Raw genomic sequence first — 18,360 nt, forward strand, 5'->3', positions numbered from 1 at the left:
AGGTGGTACCTTGAAGGAGGCCAAGGATTCTGAGAGGCAGAGAAGAGAAAGGGGTGCATCACAGGCATGAGGGATGGCTTGTGCCACTATGGAAGTCTGGAGATGGAATGCTGGGCTGGGGTCAGAGCTAGGAGTCTCTTTAGGAGAGAACACAGTGTGTGAAGGGCATTGACATGATAATGCGCTGGAAAGGTCGGTGAGTTGGAACCAGATAAACCTGTGAACATGACAACAGCCACTGGGCAGGACGTGTGGTGAGCTCTTGTGGTCTGTTCAGACTGTGCCTGGGCTCTTCAACACCTCCATGTTACGCTGCCGTGTGCCCAAGATGGCCTTGGTAACCAGCAGCTCCTGATCTGTCATGGGGTGCTTTCTTTCTGCTAAAGTCAGCTGCTAAGAACAAGCAGCCCTTGGCTTGAATGGATGGATGAACGAAGAGCTTACTTTGTGTCGAGTGCTGGAGGTACAAATACAAGATCCCTTCTTTCAAGGAGCTCACCTTCTCCTGAAGGGAGACAGTACATGTAGGAGGGTTCAGCTGACGAGGTCTGGGTGTCCTTGTTAGCTGGTCTGATGGCAATGCTCTTGGATCTGGAGGGCATGGCTGCTGGGTGGATGACAAGGCCCGGTGGCCTACCATCTTCTGGGAAGGATTATAGTTAGTGACTTCCTCATCCCAGCCATGTGAGCATCCATGTCCTTGACCCATAGCTGTTGGGAAGGAGGAAGTAGGTCTGAGGGTCAGAGTGGACCCAGCCTCCTTTATAGATGGATTTTGAGGCAGCATCATCTTCTACAACCATTCCATCCCTGCAGAAAAAGGGCATTCATCATTCAGCTGTCATAGCGAGAGTGCAGCAATGAAGGCCTTTTTGGTTTTTGTTTTTTTTTCCAGAGAAAACCTCTGATTTGACCACCCATGTGTATACTATGCTTTTCCTTAAGAGTTGTGTGTGGGGCCCCATCCATTTCAGGAAGCCTGCAATGAACTGTCTGTAAAAGATCTCCATTGCTCCTGGCAGATGCCAGTCCTAGCGGGCACGTATGGCAGGTCTGTTCATGGCCTCACTGGAGCTGGCATGATCCCCCAGGAGAGGCCATGGAGGGCCCTTCTGGCTCTGGAAGCTGGTGACTCTGTCTCTGTACTTCCTGATGGCCCAGCTCTTTTCTGGGCATCCTGCCCACTGGGCAGGGTCATCTTCACAGGTTTGTCTGGCTCCACACCCCACCAACCTTTCATCCCTTCCATTGTATCCATCCCCCTCACCCAGTTTATTGCAAGATGCAATTCTCAGGCTCACGGTACAGAACATGGCATGATAACAAGGTAACTGAGTATTTCTGTGGGATTTGTTCCCATCTGCAAAGAAGGAGGGTCTCGCTAGCTTCCAAAGGAGAACGTGCCACTGCAGTTGTTAAGTTTTTCCTTATATGGAGCTAACGTCTGGCTCTGTAACTTCTAGCTGTTGCTGCCGAGCAGAACACATGTGATCCTTCTTTCATGTGACAGATGGCCCCTCAAATACTCAAGGAAGGCTCTCCTATCCACCCCCCCTCCACATACACAAATCTTCTCTTCTGCAGGCTAAATGCCCCTAGCACAGAGTGCTTTCTTCTCAGCCACCCTGTAAGGTAGCAGGTGCCAGTAGGAGGTCCAGGTCACACAGCTCATGCCAGAGCTGGATCTCTGGACACCAGGGCCTGAAGCACCCAAGTTGCCTTTCTCGAGGCCCACCCAAGCCTCTGCGTCTATGACTGGCCTTGTTTCTAGGGCGGTCCGTTGTGTCCAGCATCCTGCAACAGTGTCTGCCCCAGGTAAACACCGGAGGCTCCGAAAGCCTGGCGCTCCTGTCCGATGCCCTGTATGTGGATGAAGCCACTCGTCAGCACCAATACTGCATCCTCCTCCTCCTCTATCTTGCTTATGTCCATGAGGACAGGTGAGCCCAGAGCAAGGTGTGGTGTAGGCACCCGGAGGGAGAGCAGAAGGAAGGTGGCAGCCACACTGGAGGGCTTTTACTCTGGCCTGCTATTTCCTTAACTGCTCCTCAGGGGAGACTGTGGGCCCAAGGTATTGACAGAAGGGAGAGACCCCCTTTCTGGTCAGCAGGAATCCTCTTGGGAGTCTGGTGATGTGGGGAACTGAGATAGGAGCCCTTTCTCATCTGATCTGTTGCGTTGTCTTGCTTTGTGGGCATTGCTGGCCAAAGTCTTGTGCCCGCCTGAGGTCTTAGGCTCGTGGAACAAAAGGACTGGATAATGTCATTTGGGCACTGACAGTAGCCTCTTTGATAACAGCTGCTGATTCCTTCCTTTTCTCATTCATGCCCCTGCCTAACATTGTGGGGGGGGGGGTGTCCTAGAAGTCTGACTACAGGCCACAGGTTGGCAGGGCCGAGCAAAGCCCCACCCAGGCAGCCATTCTCACTGGCTCCCCTTTTGTTGGCAGGTTTGTGCGAGAGGCAGACTTATTCTCAGCTGTGAGAAGCCTCCTCCTGTCAATCCAGGACCAGGCCGAGCGCCCTCCTCCTGCCGTTTTCCGAGCAGCCATTTACCTCCTTGCACTCTGTCAGGACAAAGCAGAACCTTTAGAAAAGGTATTGATGGTTTTTCTTTGGCTCACCTAGCCTGTGGAAGATGCTTTGAGCTTTTATGGGCATCCTCCCCAGAGATCAGTCATTTCCAGGGCTGACTTTGGCTGCCAGTCTCTTCCTGCTGGGGCCTGTCCCTTACCACTGGGAATGATAATTGGGCAGAGTAGGGGGAACATGGAGAGGTCAGGGGGAGGGAGACAGTATACGAGGCTCCCTCTCTGCAAACTCGAAAGAGCTGCTATGTAGAAATGCCAGATTACTGTTGTGGTTGTCAGTTCTGCCTCCTGCGACAAAGGTCTTGGCAGCCGTGTCAGCCACCAGTGGTGCTCAAAGAGTCTTCAGTGAACGAGCTGCCTTTTCATCCTTGCTCTGAGGGCTTCTTCAGGCCTCTCTGCTTTGGACCTTGGAAGACTGGACTTTGGGGGTGACAGATGGCCCACAGGCAGCCTGCAGGCATTATTTGTGGAGCCTGAGGAGCTCTTTTTGCCCCCAGATATTTCCCCCAGTGGATTGACCCAACACCCTAAGTCTCATCATTAGCAAATCACAGTGTCAAAGACACAGAGCAGAAAGGGCCCCCAGAGGCCCCCCAGTCCAACCCCCTCATGTTCCACCTGAGGAAACAAACCAGGAGAGGTCACACGGGAGGGCAAGATTCTCTGACTCCAAACCCAATGTGTTTTCCTTGAGTAAAGGACCTGATTCCTGCCATAATATGTTGCCCTGGAAAGGGTGAAATTCCATTAGGGGTCATTTAGTCAAGAAGCATTGATGAAGCACCTACTGTGTCCCAGGCACTGTGCTGAGTCCTGGGGATACAAAGAAAGGTGAAAACAGCCCCTGCCCTCAAGGAGCCCCCAGTCTGTGCACAGTGTACAAAGGAGCTTGTGATGGGAGAAATTGGAAATGATCATCAGAAGGAAGGCATGAAAATTAGGGGAGTCAGGGAAGGCTTCATGTAGAAGCGGGGGCTTTAGCTGGGGTTTGAAGAAGTCAGCAAAAGGAGATGAGGAGGGAGGGCATTCGGGGTGGGGCACAGCCAAGAAATATGCCCGGAGGTGTCACTGAATCACAGAGTATGTGGGGGTGGGGGTGAGATGTAGGAAGACTGGAAGGTCGGGAAGAGCCAGGTTATGAAGGGTTCTGTGTGCCAAAAAGAAGGTTTTATGTTTGATCCTGGAGGGTAGAAGAGTGGAGAGAGGGCTGACCTATACATCAGGCGGGTCATTTTGGGAGCTGCGTGGGGAGAGGTTTGGGGCAGGGAGGCCCAGCAGGCATGGGGTGATGAGGACCTGCCCAGGGCGGTGGCAGGGGAAGGGGGAGGATGTAGAAGAGGTGGTATGAAGATGGGCAGGCCTTGGCAAAAGCTCAGGGAGTCCAGGATGACCCTGAGGTTGTGAACCCAAGTGCCTGGGAGCATGGCAGTGCCCTTCATGGTGATGAGTCAGGAAGGAGAGAGAGTCTGGGGGAAAGAATACTACATAAGGCATTTAAGCCATCTGGAAATGTCTAATGGGCAGCTGGAGATGGATATCCTTTCCTCCCATTGGAGTTGGCTTCTGGGACGGAGCATAGGGCAGAAGGTGCCTTGCCAGGTGGGCCCCCGGCAGCCTCCTCAGAGCATCCACGGCCAATGGCCTTCTCCTCCAGGCTCCCCTAAGTGCCATCAGGAAGATGCTGGAGAGCATCCCAGACCTCAGCCTGGTCTACAGCCACCATCCCTGCACCCTCAAGTTCTTCCTGATGTACCCAGACTTACTGGGCAGGTTTGGCCACCGAGTGCTGGAACTTTGGCTGTCCTGGGAGGATAGCAGTGGCCTGGAAGCTGAGAACCCGGCTTCCACCACACCCGCCAGGCCTCCTGCTCTTGCAGACCTCGGGGACCCCTTGCTGCCCATCCTGAAGAGTAGTTCCAGTGTCCTGCTCATTTTACTGGTAGGTGACTAAAAGGAGAAGGGAGACTTCCCTCCTTTTATGTTCTTCCTTGTGAAGGAAGTGCTGGAGCTCAGGCCCCACATTCTGGCTCCATGGCTCTTCCCAAGCAAGCCCAAGCCACCAAGGAGCATGGCTTGTGATCCATAGAATTCAGGGGTAAGACATGAAGAAACTGAGGCCCAGAGGATGGCAGGAGGCTTGCCCAGGATCCCACAAGGAGTAGGGCCAGGGCCAAGGTTTTAACACACTTCCTAGCACTCTGAGTCCTGGCCACTAATGGGGCTGAGCTCCTTTGGTCCTTGGGAGTCATGGCTGAAAGGGCATCCTCCCAATTGGGGCAGGACTCTCTCTACCTTACAGGAAGTCTGGCTTTCTGAGAGTGACTGGGGTCAGAGCCTCTCTCCGACCCCACACTGCGATTCTCTTCTTTTGGCCAGTGGTTCCCAGCCTGAAAACTGAAGGTAATTCCCCATTCACAGTGTTCCAGAGGAGGGAAACAAGACCCAATTCCTTGTTTGAGGAACTTCTGGTGCCAAGAATCCATGTCGATCCCAAGAGGCCCTAATGGTCCCCAGTGTGAGGGCTGCTCCAGCAGAGGTCCTGCCCTCCCAGTCCTGTGGCCTGAGGGTTTCTGTGTGGCTTAGGAGAGTCAGGGTCTCTCTGTCTTTGTGTCTCTTTCTGTCTCTCTCCAGCTGCCCCAACACAGGTCCTGCCCTTCCAGTCCCCTGGCCTGAGGCTTTCTTTGTGGCTTAGGAGAGTCAGGGTCTCTCTGTCTCTGTCCAGCTGCCCCAACAGAGGTCCTGCCCTCCCAGTCCCCTGGCCTGAGGCTTCTTGTGGTACTTAGGAGAGTCAGAGTCTCTCTGTCTCTGTCTGTCTCTCTCCAGCTGCCTACTGATCATCAGTTTCTTGGACAGTCTAGTCTATAAAGAGTCCTCCAGACTTTGAGGCTCTCTCTTTGGTGCAAGATGAGGTTTTAAAAATCGACCAAGCTCCAGACCCCCCTCAGTCACTTTTTTCTGTTATGGCCAGGAGTCCCTCACTTCTATCCCAGCCACTGCCTCCATGATTCCCCCAAACACCATCCCTGCCCATCACCAAGAACACCCCTTAGGGAGGATCCTTGTGGCTTCCCCTGTTACAAAAGTGGGAAGGTGCAGGGAATTCTATGGGGGATGGGGCCCTTCTGTTCTTAGCCCCAGTTCTAGTGGGATGGGACATTTCTGCTTCCAGGGCGTCATGCTCCTCCACCTGGACACACAAACTCACATTTCTGGTCAGTCTGTGTAGACATGCCCTGGCTCCAGCCACTGCTCTCTCTCACTGCCTCAGCTCATGCCACCATGCCAGTTCTCTGGTATGAGTAGGAAGGTGATAGAAGCAGAAATTGTTCCAAAATAAAATGTGTGTGTACATGCGCATATGCATGTGTGTGTGTTTAAGTATGAGTGTGTGTTGGGTGTTGGGCTGAGGAGTGGGGAGCAGAGCTAAACCTGTGGTAATTTCCCTTTGGGATGACCATCATCAGGGCACTCTGGACGCCTTGCATAGACCTGTCCTCCGATGCCCTCAGACACCCTCAGACTTGCTGAAGCATCTCTCAGATCCCTCCTCTCTTCTCTCTCCTCCCAGCTGCCACCCTTGGACAGACTCCCAGGCTTGCTACCAAACTGGCTACTCCTACCCCCTGGCACAGAACTAGACCATCCCAGCCTCCTGGTCGTCCCCCAGGGAGCCTCTCATCCTGTCTACACTTCCCGTTTGGCTTTTGCTTTTTTACTGGCCCAGAACTTTCGCTGGCATAGGGATCTCCTGGGAAAGAAGTCCCCTCCACCAGTATAGATCAGTACCTGTCCTGAACCTTGAGGAGACCAAGAGGCAAAGGGCCTTCTTGCCCAGGCGCACCTCCTGCCACCCCCTTCCATATTGGACACTCTCCTGCTGAAACTTCCTTAGAGCCTCATCACCTCTTTTGATTGCCAAGCCAAATTCCTATGGAGGTTGCAGGCCATTAAACTCCCAAGATCTTTTTCAGATTAACTGCTATCTAGTCTCATGTCCTACAGATAGTTGTGAAGTTTTGACCTGAGTGTTCACCATTTTGATTCTGTCCTTTCCAGTCCAAAGAACATTTTGCTTAACAGAGAAGCCTGAGGTAACACAGAAGTTGGGCAGCCCTGTCTTCTCTCCTGGCTGTTCCAGCCACCCTGATGGGCCGTCCTGCTCTTTCTTCCATCCTCCTATTTTCTCTGATCCAGCCCAAAGACTCTTCATTATCCTTAGCTTTCCTTGCCAGGCCTAGCTCAGTCTGAGTGGGAGAGTTCCTGATGCCAGGTTCACACGCTTGTATAAATCTAGGAGACTGGAGAGGCTCTTGTGAGGTGTGGAGGAGACTCGGTCTCCCCTCCTAGAAGGAGCCCCTGTAGAAGCAGGAGACAATTTGGCCAGTTCTGCTCAAATCAAAGGTCAGGAGGCTGGTGAGGAACCTGGACCAACCTAACAGCTGCGTGGGACTTACCCTACCTTCCATTCTGTGTCTCTCTTCCTCCTCCTTTTTCTATCCTCCTTGTCTCTACTATTATCAATATTTACTAATGTTAACTCCCTCTCCTCTTCCTGCTGCTTCTTTTCCTTCATTTTCTTCTCTTTCATCTCTCTCTGTTCCCTCATTATTGCCCCCACATTTCCTCCCTTTCTTTTCTCCTCTTTTCTTCCCCCCTCCTTTGTCTTCCCAGATGGCACAGATGTCCTTCTCTTCCATTTCTCCCCAAGTTGCAGTGAGTGATTTTCACCGTGCCTGCTGGTCTTCCCTAGTCTCCCTCGTGACTGATCATGTATCAACAAAATAGCTTGTAGGTTTAGAGCTTTTATCTGGGGCTATTTTTCTCAATATGTTGCAGACTGGCTGCTGGGGAGATTGATCCTGTGACCCAGGATTCATTAGCACCATGTGTCTAATAGGGCACATTGGACAGCCATGTGATCTGAGCAGCGCTCTGAGCTTTTGGGGTTAATGGGTCTCTGGTCCTGCTGGTGGTGTTTAATGAAATAAGACAGCTTTTAAAGTGTAATAAGAAGTAACTCTTTTCTACCAGCCTATGCTTCTGAAAGCTAATGGAGATAGCCAGAGAAAGGTACTCCCCCCAGCACAAGAGAAGGCGGAGTCTTTTCTCCTTTGTTACCTTCTCCTTTGCTCCCATCATCATCATCTCCTTCCTCTTTACCAAGCTGTCACTGCCTTCCCCTAGAGCAGGGGTTCTTACCCTGGCATCCTCAGACTGGTTTTTTTAAAAATATTCTAATAATTGTATCTCGATATAATTGGCTTCCTTTGTACTTTTATGTTATTTCGTTATATGCATTTTAAAACATTGTTCCACAGAAGGGTCCACGACACAAAAAAGGTTAAGAACTCCCGCCCTAGAGCTTTGTACCAGACAGGAGTCAGTAGACTTGGCTTCGGGTCCTGGATCTGTGATTAATTCGTTAGAGCGTTTCTATGTGTGGTCCATGACGCCAAGCCCTATTCTCAGATTCCATCTGAGCCAGCTGGTCAGCTCCCAAACCTGCCCTTCTCTTCCAACTCTGCTACTTTCCATTAGTAGCTGGGATGAAAATGCCACCTGTGCCCTGGTACCTTCCATTCTTCCATCAGGACTTTGTCAGGCGTTCTTGGGTCATTCTCTGCTTTCATTTTACCCTTTATGGATCACCCTAATTGTTCTGACAGTCAGTCAACAAGCATTGCTTCATCAGGTACCTACTATGTGCCCCTGCTGAGTGCAGAGGAGTCAAACAAGGAAATGATCCCTACTTGCAGTGAGTGTGAGTTCTAATAGGGGAGAAGACTTGTCTCGGGAGGCCCTCAAGCACCTCCGGCTGACCTCTGTTTTTTTTATGTTAGGCCTCAGAAACCATCTGATTCTAAATCTGGTGCTCTCTCTGGGCCTCGGTCTGCCCATCTGTGAAATAAGGGGCTAGGCTAAATGACCTGGAAGGTCCCTTTCACTGTTTTATCTAATTTCGAGAGAACAAAAGTATTTCTTCTTTTCTAGAGAGCTCGAAGCACTTTACGTATTATTCATATTTTTTCATTTAAAAATACCTAAAGGTATCTTCAAAAATTCCTTGAGAAGAAGGACCTATTTTAGTCTCAATTTACCTGTGAGGAAATCAGCACAGAGGAATCAGGCCACTTGCACAGGGTAGTGTGGTACAGAAAGGATACTGTATCTAGAGTCAAAAGACCTGAGTTTGAATCCTGCCTCAAACAGTGGCTGCATGACCCTGGGATGAGTTATTTAACCTCTCTGGACCTCAGTTTCCCCATCTGTAAAACTGGGGGTTAGATATTTCTTAGTCCTATGAACCTAATGAATTTGAAAAGACCTTTTTGGCTTTAAAAGCCAGGCATGGCTGCTATTATCTTGACCCTTTTGCTGACTCTTTGCTCTGATCATGTGAAATGTAGCTTGGCTCTCTCCCCCTCCTCCTCCTCCTCAGGACCTTGTCTATTCTAGTCCCGTGGGCATAGCCCGAAAAGTGCTAACAGTCCTGAGAACTTTCCTCCAGGAAGACGAAGACATTCAGGTGGGGAGCCTTCTTCGGGGCCATTTTCTACAGATCCTGCAGCAGCTGCTGGTGGAGAGGGGCGCTGCCCCCCTGCAAGGTGAATTTTTATTGTCCCAATGCTTGTGGGCTCATGGGAGAGGTTTAGAAGAGGCAGGAGGTCTCTCCTAGGCCTCCTTTCCATCCTTCCCTTCAGCTTTGAGTATGGCACCTGGGTCACTTCCTCACTTTCACCCGAGTCCTCCTAGGCAGGCAGCCAGGTACAAGTCACCCTCCGGGTCGCCATTTACTGAAAGCCGTAGCTGGCGAGCCCCCACTGCTGGACTCACTTTTACAAGTCAACCAGAGGGTATTGTCAGTTCAGAGCAGAGACATGATGAAATTGTGTAGTAAGAAAGGTAGCAACAAACGGTTTCTCCCGTAAAGCTATGGCTCACTGTTCTACAAATGCACAGACTATCAGTGGGGAGAGTGGCTATACCCAGAGAATATTTGTGGCGGATCCCATAGGGACAGCCAGGAGCAGGGCACACCCCCGACAGTGCCCAGCTGCCCCCAGGCGGATCCTGCTGGGAGGGGGCCTGATGGTCTTTCCTGATCACTCTGGGGTCCTGGGCTGCTGGACCAAAGGTGTAGAGCTGCTCCCTGCTCCAGGCTTCATCTGGAGGCCTCTACAGAGGAGCTATGTCTTTCCCCCAAGGGGTGGGCCCCGTTTTCATCCAACCCAGAGGTTCTTTCTGGGGAGAGGCAGGTCCTTCATACACACACACACACACACACACACTCACACTTATACATACACACACACACACACACACACACACTCACACTCACATACACACAGAAGAATCCTGGAGCTGAAGAGTCTTTCTTGCATGTGACTTTCTCTTCTGTAAGGACAGTCATTCTCTGCAGGGACCACATCTTTTGGAAGTGAGCTCACTCAGCATCTAGGGTATTAGGCTTGGAACCCATTTCTTCCCCCTCACCAGGATCCTTATCTCTGTCCCTAACCTCTGTCTGACTTAGGGTTAGAAAGCTCTTTGTCCTTTATCACTTTCTGATTCTAGCCACGTGCCCTTCAGAAGGGTCTTCTGGGACTCTCTGAGTCTGAGGGCCAGTTCCCTGGTGCCTCCAAGATGTTTTGGTGTCTCCCCCCCTCTCTTCTTCCAGCTTGGCCTTTTATCTCAATCCTTTGTTTCAAATTCCTGACTTTATTTTGTGCATGTGGCTGGTAAGGAGCCTTCCAGGCTGGCAGAGGCCCCACAGTGAGCATTCCTCAGTTGGTACTCTGTAACAAACAATTTACATTTCTTTATTGCTTCTGGGGCACTGCCACATGGCAAGTCCAGTTACCCTCCATGAGCCTCAGTTTCTCCATCTGTAACATGAAGAGGGGTTGGACTAGAAGGCCTCTCAGGTTCTCTCCAGCTTTAGCTTGTGATCCTGTGATTCTAACATCACTCCCACTCTACAGATGAAGAAAGTGTGTCTCAGAAACATGAAATGACTCTCCTGAGGTCCCATGGCTAGTCGGTGTCAGGGTTAGGCTTAGAGGCCGTCGCAGGTCCAGAGTTAGAGGTCGGGGCATGTCCCGTAGCTTTCCTCTGTGTTGGAAAGGTCACTTCGATGTGAAATCCACAGCAGGGAGGACCCCTGTCTTTTGGCCCCAGATGTTCTTGGGAATACTTTTCTGTTTCCGTTTTGTTTATGTCTCTATGTGTTGGTGTATGTGTAGCGGGTTACTTATCTGTCTTTTCTTTCTGCTTGGCTGGTGCTCTGAACCCCCAGCTAGGAGAGAAAAAGAACTTTAGGGGAGGGAGGGAGGCCTCGGGGTTTTTGGCAGAGCAGAGAATGGTGGCCAAGGCCAAATGGGGCCTCTTGGTGGTAAAGAAGCTTATTCAGGCTTCCTCACCTTGGGGAGGGGGTGGCTTTAGTGAAGTGGGGAGCAGCTAGAAATTGTGGAAATTTTTTTTAAAAGATGTTGAGGTTTAAGTCTCCCAGGGAATTCTGTCTCTTGGCCCTAAGCTAAGACAGCTGCTTCCTCTCGAGGGAAGAGAAGATGAAGACTGTAGCCCTGCTCAGGAAGCTGTGAGAATGGCTGCTCCAACAGTGGGATGAGGGGTCCCAGGAGCTGGACTCTTGTGTGAGGGATGGGGATCAACAAGGGAGGAAAGGAGTCTGGTTTAGATGAGTAGGGAATAAGATGGGAGTAGTCCTGTAGTGGCCAATCTGGCCAGCTCCTTGACCTCCCCCTCCAGGAGCCGGGAAGCTGGGTGCTTTGGCTGCCATGGTGGGGTGCCTGTGGCTGCCGCTGTCCTGGGGCCGCTCCCTTCATTCTCCTCCTCTGCTCCTGTGCTTGCAGCCGGCAGTAACCTGCCCCTATTACTCAGCCTGCTCTTCTTGGTGCAGCCAAAGAATGAGACCCAGAGAGAGCTGGACAGCACGGACCTGAAGCTACTTCACCAGGGTGCGTGGACCCTTCAGGGAGTGGGGACCTGTCTGAGAGTGGGGACCCCTCAGGGAGTGGGGACCCGTCTGGGAGCGGGGAACTTTTGGGGAGCAGTCAGGGAGTAGGGACCCTTCAGGGAGTGGGGACCCCTCAAGGAACAGGAACCTCTTGGGGAGCAGGAACTTCTCAGGGAGTAGGGACCATCTGACAGTGGGGACCCCCCAGGTAATGGGGACCCATCTGGGACTGGGGACCCTTCGAGGAGCAGGAACTTCTCAGGGAGCACTTGCTTGGGCTGTAGCGGGGTTCTTCCTCTTGTCTGTGTCAGGGATCCTTTGGTGAACCCTTCTCAGAATAATGTTTTTAAATGCATGGATACCTAGCATTTCAAAGGAAGGCCATTATATTAAAATACAGCTATTGAAATATTGCCATACGAGTCCATGGATCCCAGATTAGAAGCCTTTCTCTAGGAGGCTGTGGGCCCCCAGGACCCTTTCCTGGCCCTGCCCCCGCTCTGGCTCCCCCAGATCCTGAGTTAGCCAGGCCCCCTCACTTCTCCCTCCAACCCCCCGGGGACAGCTGGCTGTGGCTCCTTCGTGGCAGGTGGGCAAGGGAAAGGGGAAACTGAAGCAGGCTCGTTTGTCAGCAGCCAAGGGTTAATGGGAGGAGGTTTAAATTAATGCTCCAAATATAATTTGGGGATCATCCATTGGATTTCGCCTATCTGCTCCCCTGCACTGTGTTTCTGACAGCTCCTGTCCCTGCTTAGAGTTTATGGCTCTCTTGATTAATGAATGTCAGTCTGAAATGTGGCCACTGGGGACAGCCCACAGGACTCTCTTCTTGGCCTCTCATGGACTTAGAAGGCACATTTGCTGAACTTGAGCTCAGAGGGATGGCCAACACAGGGTCTGAGGCAGGATCCCATTTGCATTTGGGCTAAACAAAAAATAATCCGAAAAATAGAAGCCTGGGGGGAACTTAAAGAAAGAAGAGTTTAGGGTCTTAGCTGGCCACAAGCTCCATGGGGGCTGATGGTTTGACAACACAGAAACTAAACAAGCTAAGGGGGTCTTCAATGGGTCTGTGGTCGGTCCATGTGGGCCTTTCTCTGTCCTACCCCTTTCCACTCTGTTCCTGGGAGGGTCTTGTGGCCCCCATGGCCTGTCCACACTCTCCCTACATCATCCTCCTCTCCCTTTCTGGGGTGGGCACCCTGGCTATAGTTTATGCCACTGCTTGTGCCCTCATCTTGAGCCATTGGTTGGGGGAGGCCTCCTCACTCCTGCCTTGGGTTTTTTGTTGCTTTTTGGGTTCTCTGTCATTAGAAGACTCCTCTAAGCTGGTGTGGGCCCAGGAATCACAACCCTAGTGCCTGAGAGGGAGAAGAGTGATGTCACACAGATGGGCATCCTTGGAAGCCCGGCACGACCTCTCTGATGCCCCCTCCCCCCACCCCCTGCCTCTTCACTCCTTCTTCCTGAGCCACCTGACGGACGCCCCCTCCCCCAGACCCACGTGCTGCTCACTCCATGCCTGGGCCCGGAGCTTTCTTCATCCTCACAGATGTGTCTTTCTGTTGAACCCTGAAGCTGGCAGAACAAGGTTCAGCCTTAGGCTGCATTAAAAGAAGCAGAGGGTCCAGGTCAAGAGAGGAAATTGTGTCCCTGAGCCCTGCCCTCACTGGCCCCCACTGGGGGCTCCTTGTGCTCAGGTCGGCATCACTTGGTAACAAGAACATGGACAAACTGGCGTGTTGGACTAGGGTGGAGAAAGAGGCACTGGGCGTGAGGGGTCTGGAAACTGTGTGTCCGGAGAACAGAGATGGGGGAAGAAAGCTGAGGGACTTTGCTAGGATGGAACGCTCAGTGGTCGGCTCCCTTGAGTGTGGTCCAGCAGCAATTTGGGGGCATGGTCATGGCCTTGGGGACACTTGTGTGGGAGGCTCCTGAGGACAGGACAAGGGCCAGCGTGGGGGCAGGGGTGCCCATCAATGAAATGGGTGACTTTGTGGTGCACTGGAAAGGTGTAAGGAGGACTTGTATTTCTGAGTTAGAGACTGACGACCTCCATCGTTGTGATTCTGTGAGCTCGCTGGGCAGCTCCCTCACCCCTTCCCTTTCATCTTTTCTTTGGTGGAGCTGCTGTGTGGCAGATGGTCCCCCTGGGATGCCCTTTCTGAAGAGCTCCCAGGACCCCGGCCCAGGCAGGAGCACCCCACAGATTAGCTGTTGAACTTGTGAGTGAGGGTGCAGTGAGGGTGTTCTAGGTCTCGCTGAACATTCATGAGCATCCAAGGTGAAAATCACACCCTGGGGACTGAGATTGAGAGCTGGGAGGGACCCCAGGGCTGTCTAAGCCAACCGCACCCCTTCATTGTAGAGAAGAGGGAATTAAGACATTAAGTGACTCGCCCAAGGTCACAGGGTAGTAAGTAAGCCTCAGAGAGGCAAGATTTGAATTTGGGTCAGCTGGCTGCTGACCAGCATTCTTTCCACTGACCTCAGCAGCCTTCTGGTTCAACCCATCCACAACCCCTGAATCCATGAACCGCAGCTCCCTGCTTGCTGCCTCCTCAGCTTGGCATAGAAAGTCCTCCATGCCACCCCTCTCCACCCCCCGCCCCCATCACTAGGGTCATTAATAGGCTCAGAAATTCAAGGATGGGATTGTAGAGATCAGAGAGTTCAACCCCCTCATTTTGCCAGTGAGGAAACTGAGGCTCTTATTCCCCTTCATGCCCTCTCTGATCTGGGCAGACTGGCAGCCAGCTGTTCTCTGGGCCCGGCATATTCTTTCCCTCCCTGTGTCCAAGCCCCACCCCCCTTCAGAACAGGGACCTCCTCCTACAGGAGACCCATCCTGATTTGCAAACCCCGCCCCCCCCCCACCACCACAGTGAGTAAGGAGGTGCAAATGTCATTGTCCAGGCCTAGGAGTTCACTGGTGTAGGAAGCTCTGGGGACTGGAGATCAGGCCCTGCTCCGCAGCTCCTCTTACAGCTGCTTGGGGCGCTGAGATCTGGAGAAACTTGCTGTGGGTCAGGCAGCCGGGACAGGTCAGAGGAGAGACTCTCACCCAGGTCCTCTGTCCACTACACCACATGCCCTCTCTCAAGAATGATCATCCCTGGTTTGTTTGGTTTTTAATATGAGGAAACTGAGGCTTGGCATGTTAGGATGTCCTTGTGAAGAGCGGAGCCAGTTTTGACCATCCTGCCACAGCGAAGTCAGAGGGTCATTCAGTGCCCAGCCTCCTGCTGGCGTCAGCCCTGGCGTCCACGTTCCTTGTGTATCCAAAGGGATGGAGGAGACAGAGGCTGGATGGGGCTGGCACAGTGCCAGGAGAGGCATACAGTGACCAGGTCAGAAACCGAGTTTGTGCATCAGGGGATTCTCCTTGCATTCATCCCATCAGGACACGTTTTCCCACAATCCTCCTGGACTGTCTATCCATAGGCCTTTGTGGTGATGCCCCAGCCGGCACAGGCCTGGGTCCTGCCTCCACACGGGGGTCCTCGGGAGGCCCTGCAGGGTGTTCTGGGAGGCTTCCTCTGTTTTGCAGTGAGTAACCTGTGTGGGAAGTGCAGCCTGGACCACGTGGAGATGCTGCTTTCCTCCTTCAACTTCCTGTACTGGAGTCTCCACCAAACCACTCCTGGCAGCCGGAAACAGGGTACAGGAGGGTGCGGGCTGGGGCCAGCCTAAGGGAAGGGGGCAGAAGAGGCCAGCCTTGTTCAGGAAGGCCCTGTCCGAAGCCTGATGCCCACCTCTTTGGGCCAGCCTGGCGGAGCTTTCTGAACCATTGAGGGACGCGGGCTGTGAGTGCGGGGACTTAGGGCTCTGTGGGGGAAGGAGGAATTGGAGATCCGGTATCTCAGGGAAAGGAGGATTGGGTTCCAGATTCTTGCAAACTGGAGCCCTTTTAAGTCCAGCAAGAGCATACCTTGGCTTTTGAAAATGGGCACAAATTGGGGCAGCCGGATAGTGCGCCGGATAGAGCACCGGCTCTGGAATCAGGAGGACCTGAGTTCAAATCTGGCCTCAGACACTTGACACATGTACTAGTTGTGTGACCCTGGGCAAGTCACTTAACCCAGTTGCCTCCAAAAAAAAGAAAATGAGCTCAAAGGAGGGATGCAGTGCATTTGCATTGAGGCAGAGGGGCAGGGATACAGCTGGGCTGTAACCGTGAAGGCTGAAGCGGGGAGGATGGCGGGAGGCCTTGAGTGCTGGGCCCTCGCAGTGGATGTTGGGGAGTGAAAATGGGTTTCCTGCCGCAGGCATTTTCCAAACATTCTGGAATAGTAGTGAGATATAACAGAAAGATCCTCGGACTCAGTGTCCGAAGAGCCGAGTTCGGATCCTAGTTCTGCCACTCACGAGCTCTGAGACCCTGTTCAAGGTGCGTCCTCTCTCTGGGCCTCAGTTTTTCTCATCTGTAAGACGGGACTAATGAGAGTTACACTCCCTAACTCAGGGATAGGGATGAGGCCTCTGATTGCATGGGCACAGGGAACTCCTGGATGAGGACGCTCTCTCCTCTAGTGGAGGTCTGCACCTTCTCGGTAACTTACAAATTTGGGGAGTTGCTAGAATACCAAAGGGCTAAGCACTGTGCACAGGGTTACACAGTCAGGGTGCGCTTGAGGCGGAATCTGAACCCGGCTCTTCCTGGCTCAGAGGCTGGCCTTCCAGCTGCAGTGGACGGGTAAGCTCTGACTGTCACGTGACCTTTCCAGGGACCTCCACCCAGGCAGGCAGGCTCCTCACTTGGAAAACTAAGGGGGTCTTTGGAATGATTTCTGTGCTTATTCATTCATGTGGTTCATGCTTATTTACCCAGACTCAGACTGTCAGAGCAGGAAGCTTGGGAACGTCCACTCCCACAGCTTTGTTTGTCAAGTGATGAAACTGAGGCCCTCAGAAGTGATGGCATTTGTCCTTGGTGGGATCTGAATCCAGGTCCTCTGGCTCTGAAGTCACTGTGAAAACAAAGGCACAGGGAGCTTGGGACGTGAGATATCAGTAAAGAACGTTTGGTTTGGAGATGGAGAATCCTGGCTCTGACCCTACTTACTATCTGTAGGATGACCAAGACTGGCCTCCCAAAATCCCTCTCCCAAATCCCTCCTCACTCTGGAACCAACCTTCCTCCCTCCTTCCTTCCTTCCCTCCTTTCTTCCCTCCCTCCCTCCTTCCTTCCTTCCTCCCTTCCCTCCCTCCCTCCTTCCTTCCTTCCTCCCTTCTTCCTTCCTCCCTCCTTCCTCCCTCCTTCCTTCCTCCTTCCTTCCTTCCTCCTTCCTTCCTTCCTTCCTTCCTCCCTTCCTCCCTTCCTTCCTTCCTCCCTCCCCTCCTCCCTCCCTTCCTCCCTCCCTTCCCTCCTTCCTCCTTTCCTTCCTTCCTTCCTCCCTCCTCCCTTCCTCCCTCCTTTCTTCCTCCCTCCTTTCTTCCTCCCTCTTTCCTTCCTCCCTCCTTCCTTCCTTCCTCCTTCCTTCCTTCCTCCTTCCTTCCTTCCTTTCTTCCTTCCTTCCTTCTTCCTTCCTTCCTTCCTTCCTTCCTCCCTTCCTCCCTTCCTCCCTCTCTCCCTCTCTTCCTCCCTCTCTTCCATCCCTCCCTTCCTCCTTCCTCTCTTCCTCCCTCTCTTCCTTCTTCCCTCCCTCCCTTCCTCTGTTTCTCCCTTTGATATTTACTGATTGCCTACTGTGTGCCAGGCACTTGGCCTGTGTTTGTGCTGCCAGCCCCCCCTCCAGTCCTGGGTACTTTCCTGGCAGCTGGTGGCTGGCAGCTGTGGCCTTGCTCTCTCATGAACATGCCGTGCCCACCTTCTCCCCCTGCAGCGGTGGCCGTGCTTCTGTCCAGCACCCCCTTCCTCACACTGCTGCAGAAGACTCTGGGGCTCACGTGGATGGAGCCAGCCCCTGCCTCTGTGCTTCTGGGCCCCTCCACAATGGAGGCAGCCCTCCTCTGCTCAGGCTGGCTGCTCACAGCCTCCCTTTCTGCTCAGCAGCACCTTGGAGGGTTGGAGGTGAGTCTCTTACCTTGTCTCCCACCCTGACCCCCAGACCTTTAGCTATGGGACTAGAAGGTGAACCCTGGGAGAGGAGAGGCATCCGGCCCATCTCAGAGGACGAGCCAAGGATGGCATAGGGTCCCCGAATCCTAGCTGGAGGGGCCTCAGAGGTCCTGGAGTCAAGATGGCTGAGGCCTAGGGGGGGCAAGGAACCGTCACCTAGGTTCGTGTGGGTAGTGGGTACCGAGGCAGGGTTGGGCCTGTGTCTGGGGCCCAGCCTGTATGTGTACATTTGTCATGCCCAGTAATCCAGGAGGTGCAGGGTCCCTGTGTCTTTCTTCAGGGAGCTCCAGGATGCTACGCGTACAAGTGTGGTGCACAGCTAGTTCTTGAGGGAGCTGATTCCATCCAGGGTGGGCACGTGGTCCAGGCTACAGACCCTAGATCCCTCTGTGGGCTCAACTGGAGGTTCTCAGAGGGCGGTCCAGGGGCCTCTGAGAGGCCCTGAGACCCTTCCAAGGGCTCCTGGAGAGCAAAATGTGCATCATGGTACTAAGACATTATTTGCCTAGTAAAATACTCCTTCCTTTTCCAACAACACGTCAGTGTGAGGCTGGGCTTTCTTCATGGGTTTCAACCAGAACAGCCCATCCCAGAGGCAGAGGCAGAGAGAATCCAGCCGGCTTCTAGTAAGCCAAATGTTCACGACATTGGCAAGAATCATATAAACAGTGCGACTCTTCTCACCGAAAGGTGTTTGTTTTGGAAAATATAGTTATTTTTCCTAATAAATATAAT

General features: G+C 52.8%; 1 protein-coding gene across 1 annotated transcript in view; it reads left to right on the forward strand.

Moving 5' to 3' along the window:
• MEI1 (meiotic double-stranded break formation protein 1) overlaps positions 1-18,360 on the forward strand; it is a 72,613-nt gene that overhangs the window by 29,606 nt on the left and 24,647 nt on the right. The window contains exons 18-24 of the mRNA XM_036760284.1: positions 1,772-1,940; positions 2,450-2,597; positions 4,245-4,529; positions 9,030-9,195; positions 11,461-11,565; positions 15,115-15,225; positions 17,390-17,577. Of these exons, the coding sequence (XP_036616179.1) occupies positions 1,772-1,940; positions 2,450-2,597; positions 4,245-4,529; positions 9,030-9,195; positions 11,461-11,565; positions 15,115-15,225; positions 17,390-17,577 (1,172 nt within the window). The remainder of the gene's footprint in view (positions 1-1,771; positions 1,941-2,449; positions 2,598-4,244; positions 4,530-9,029; positions 9,196-11,460; positions 11,566-15,114; positions 15,226-17,389; positions 17,578-18,360) is intronic.

The sequence above is a fragment of the Trichosurus vulpecula genome, chromosome 5 (assembly GCF_011100635.1).
Source record: "Trichosurus vulpecula isolate mTriVul1 chromosome 5, mTriVul1.pri, whole genome shotgun sequence".
NCBI classification, from domain to species: Eukaryota; Metazoa; Chordata; class Mammalia; order Diprotodontia; family Phalangeridae; genus Trichosurus; species Trichosurus vulpecula.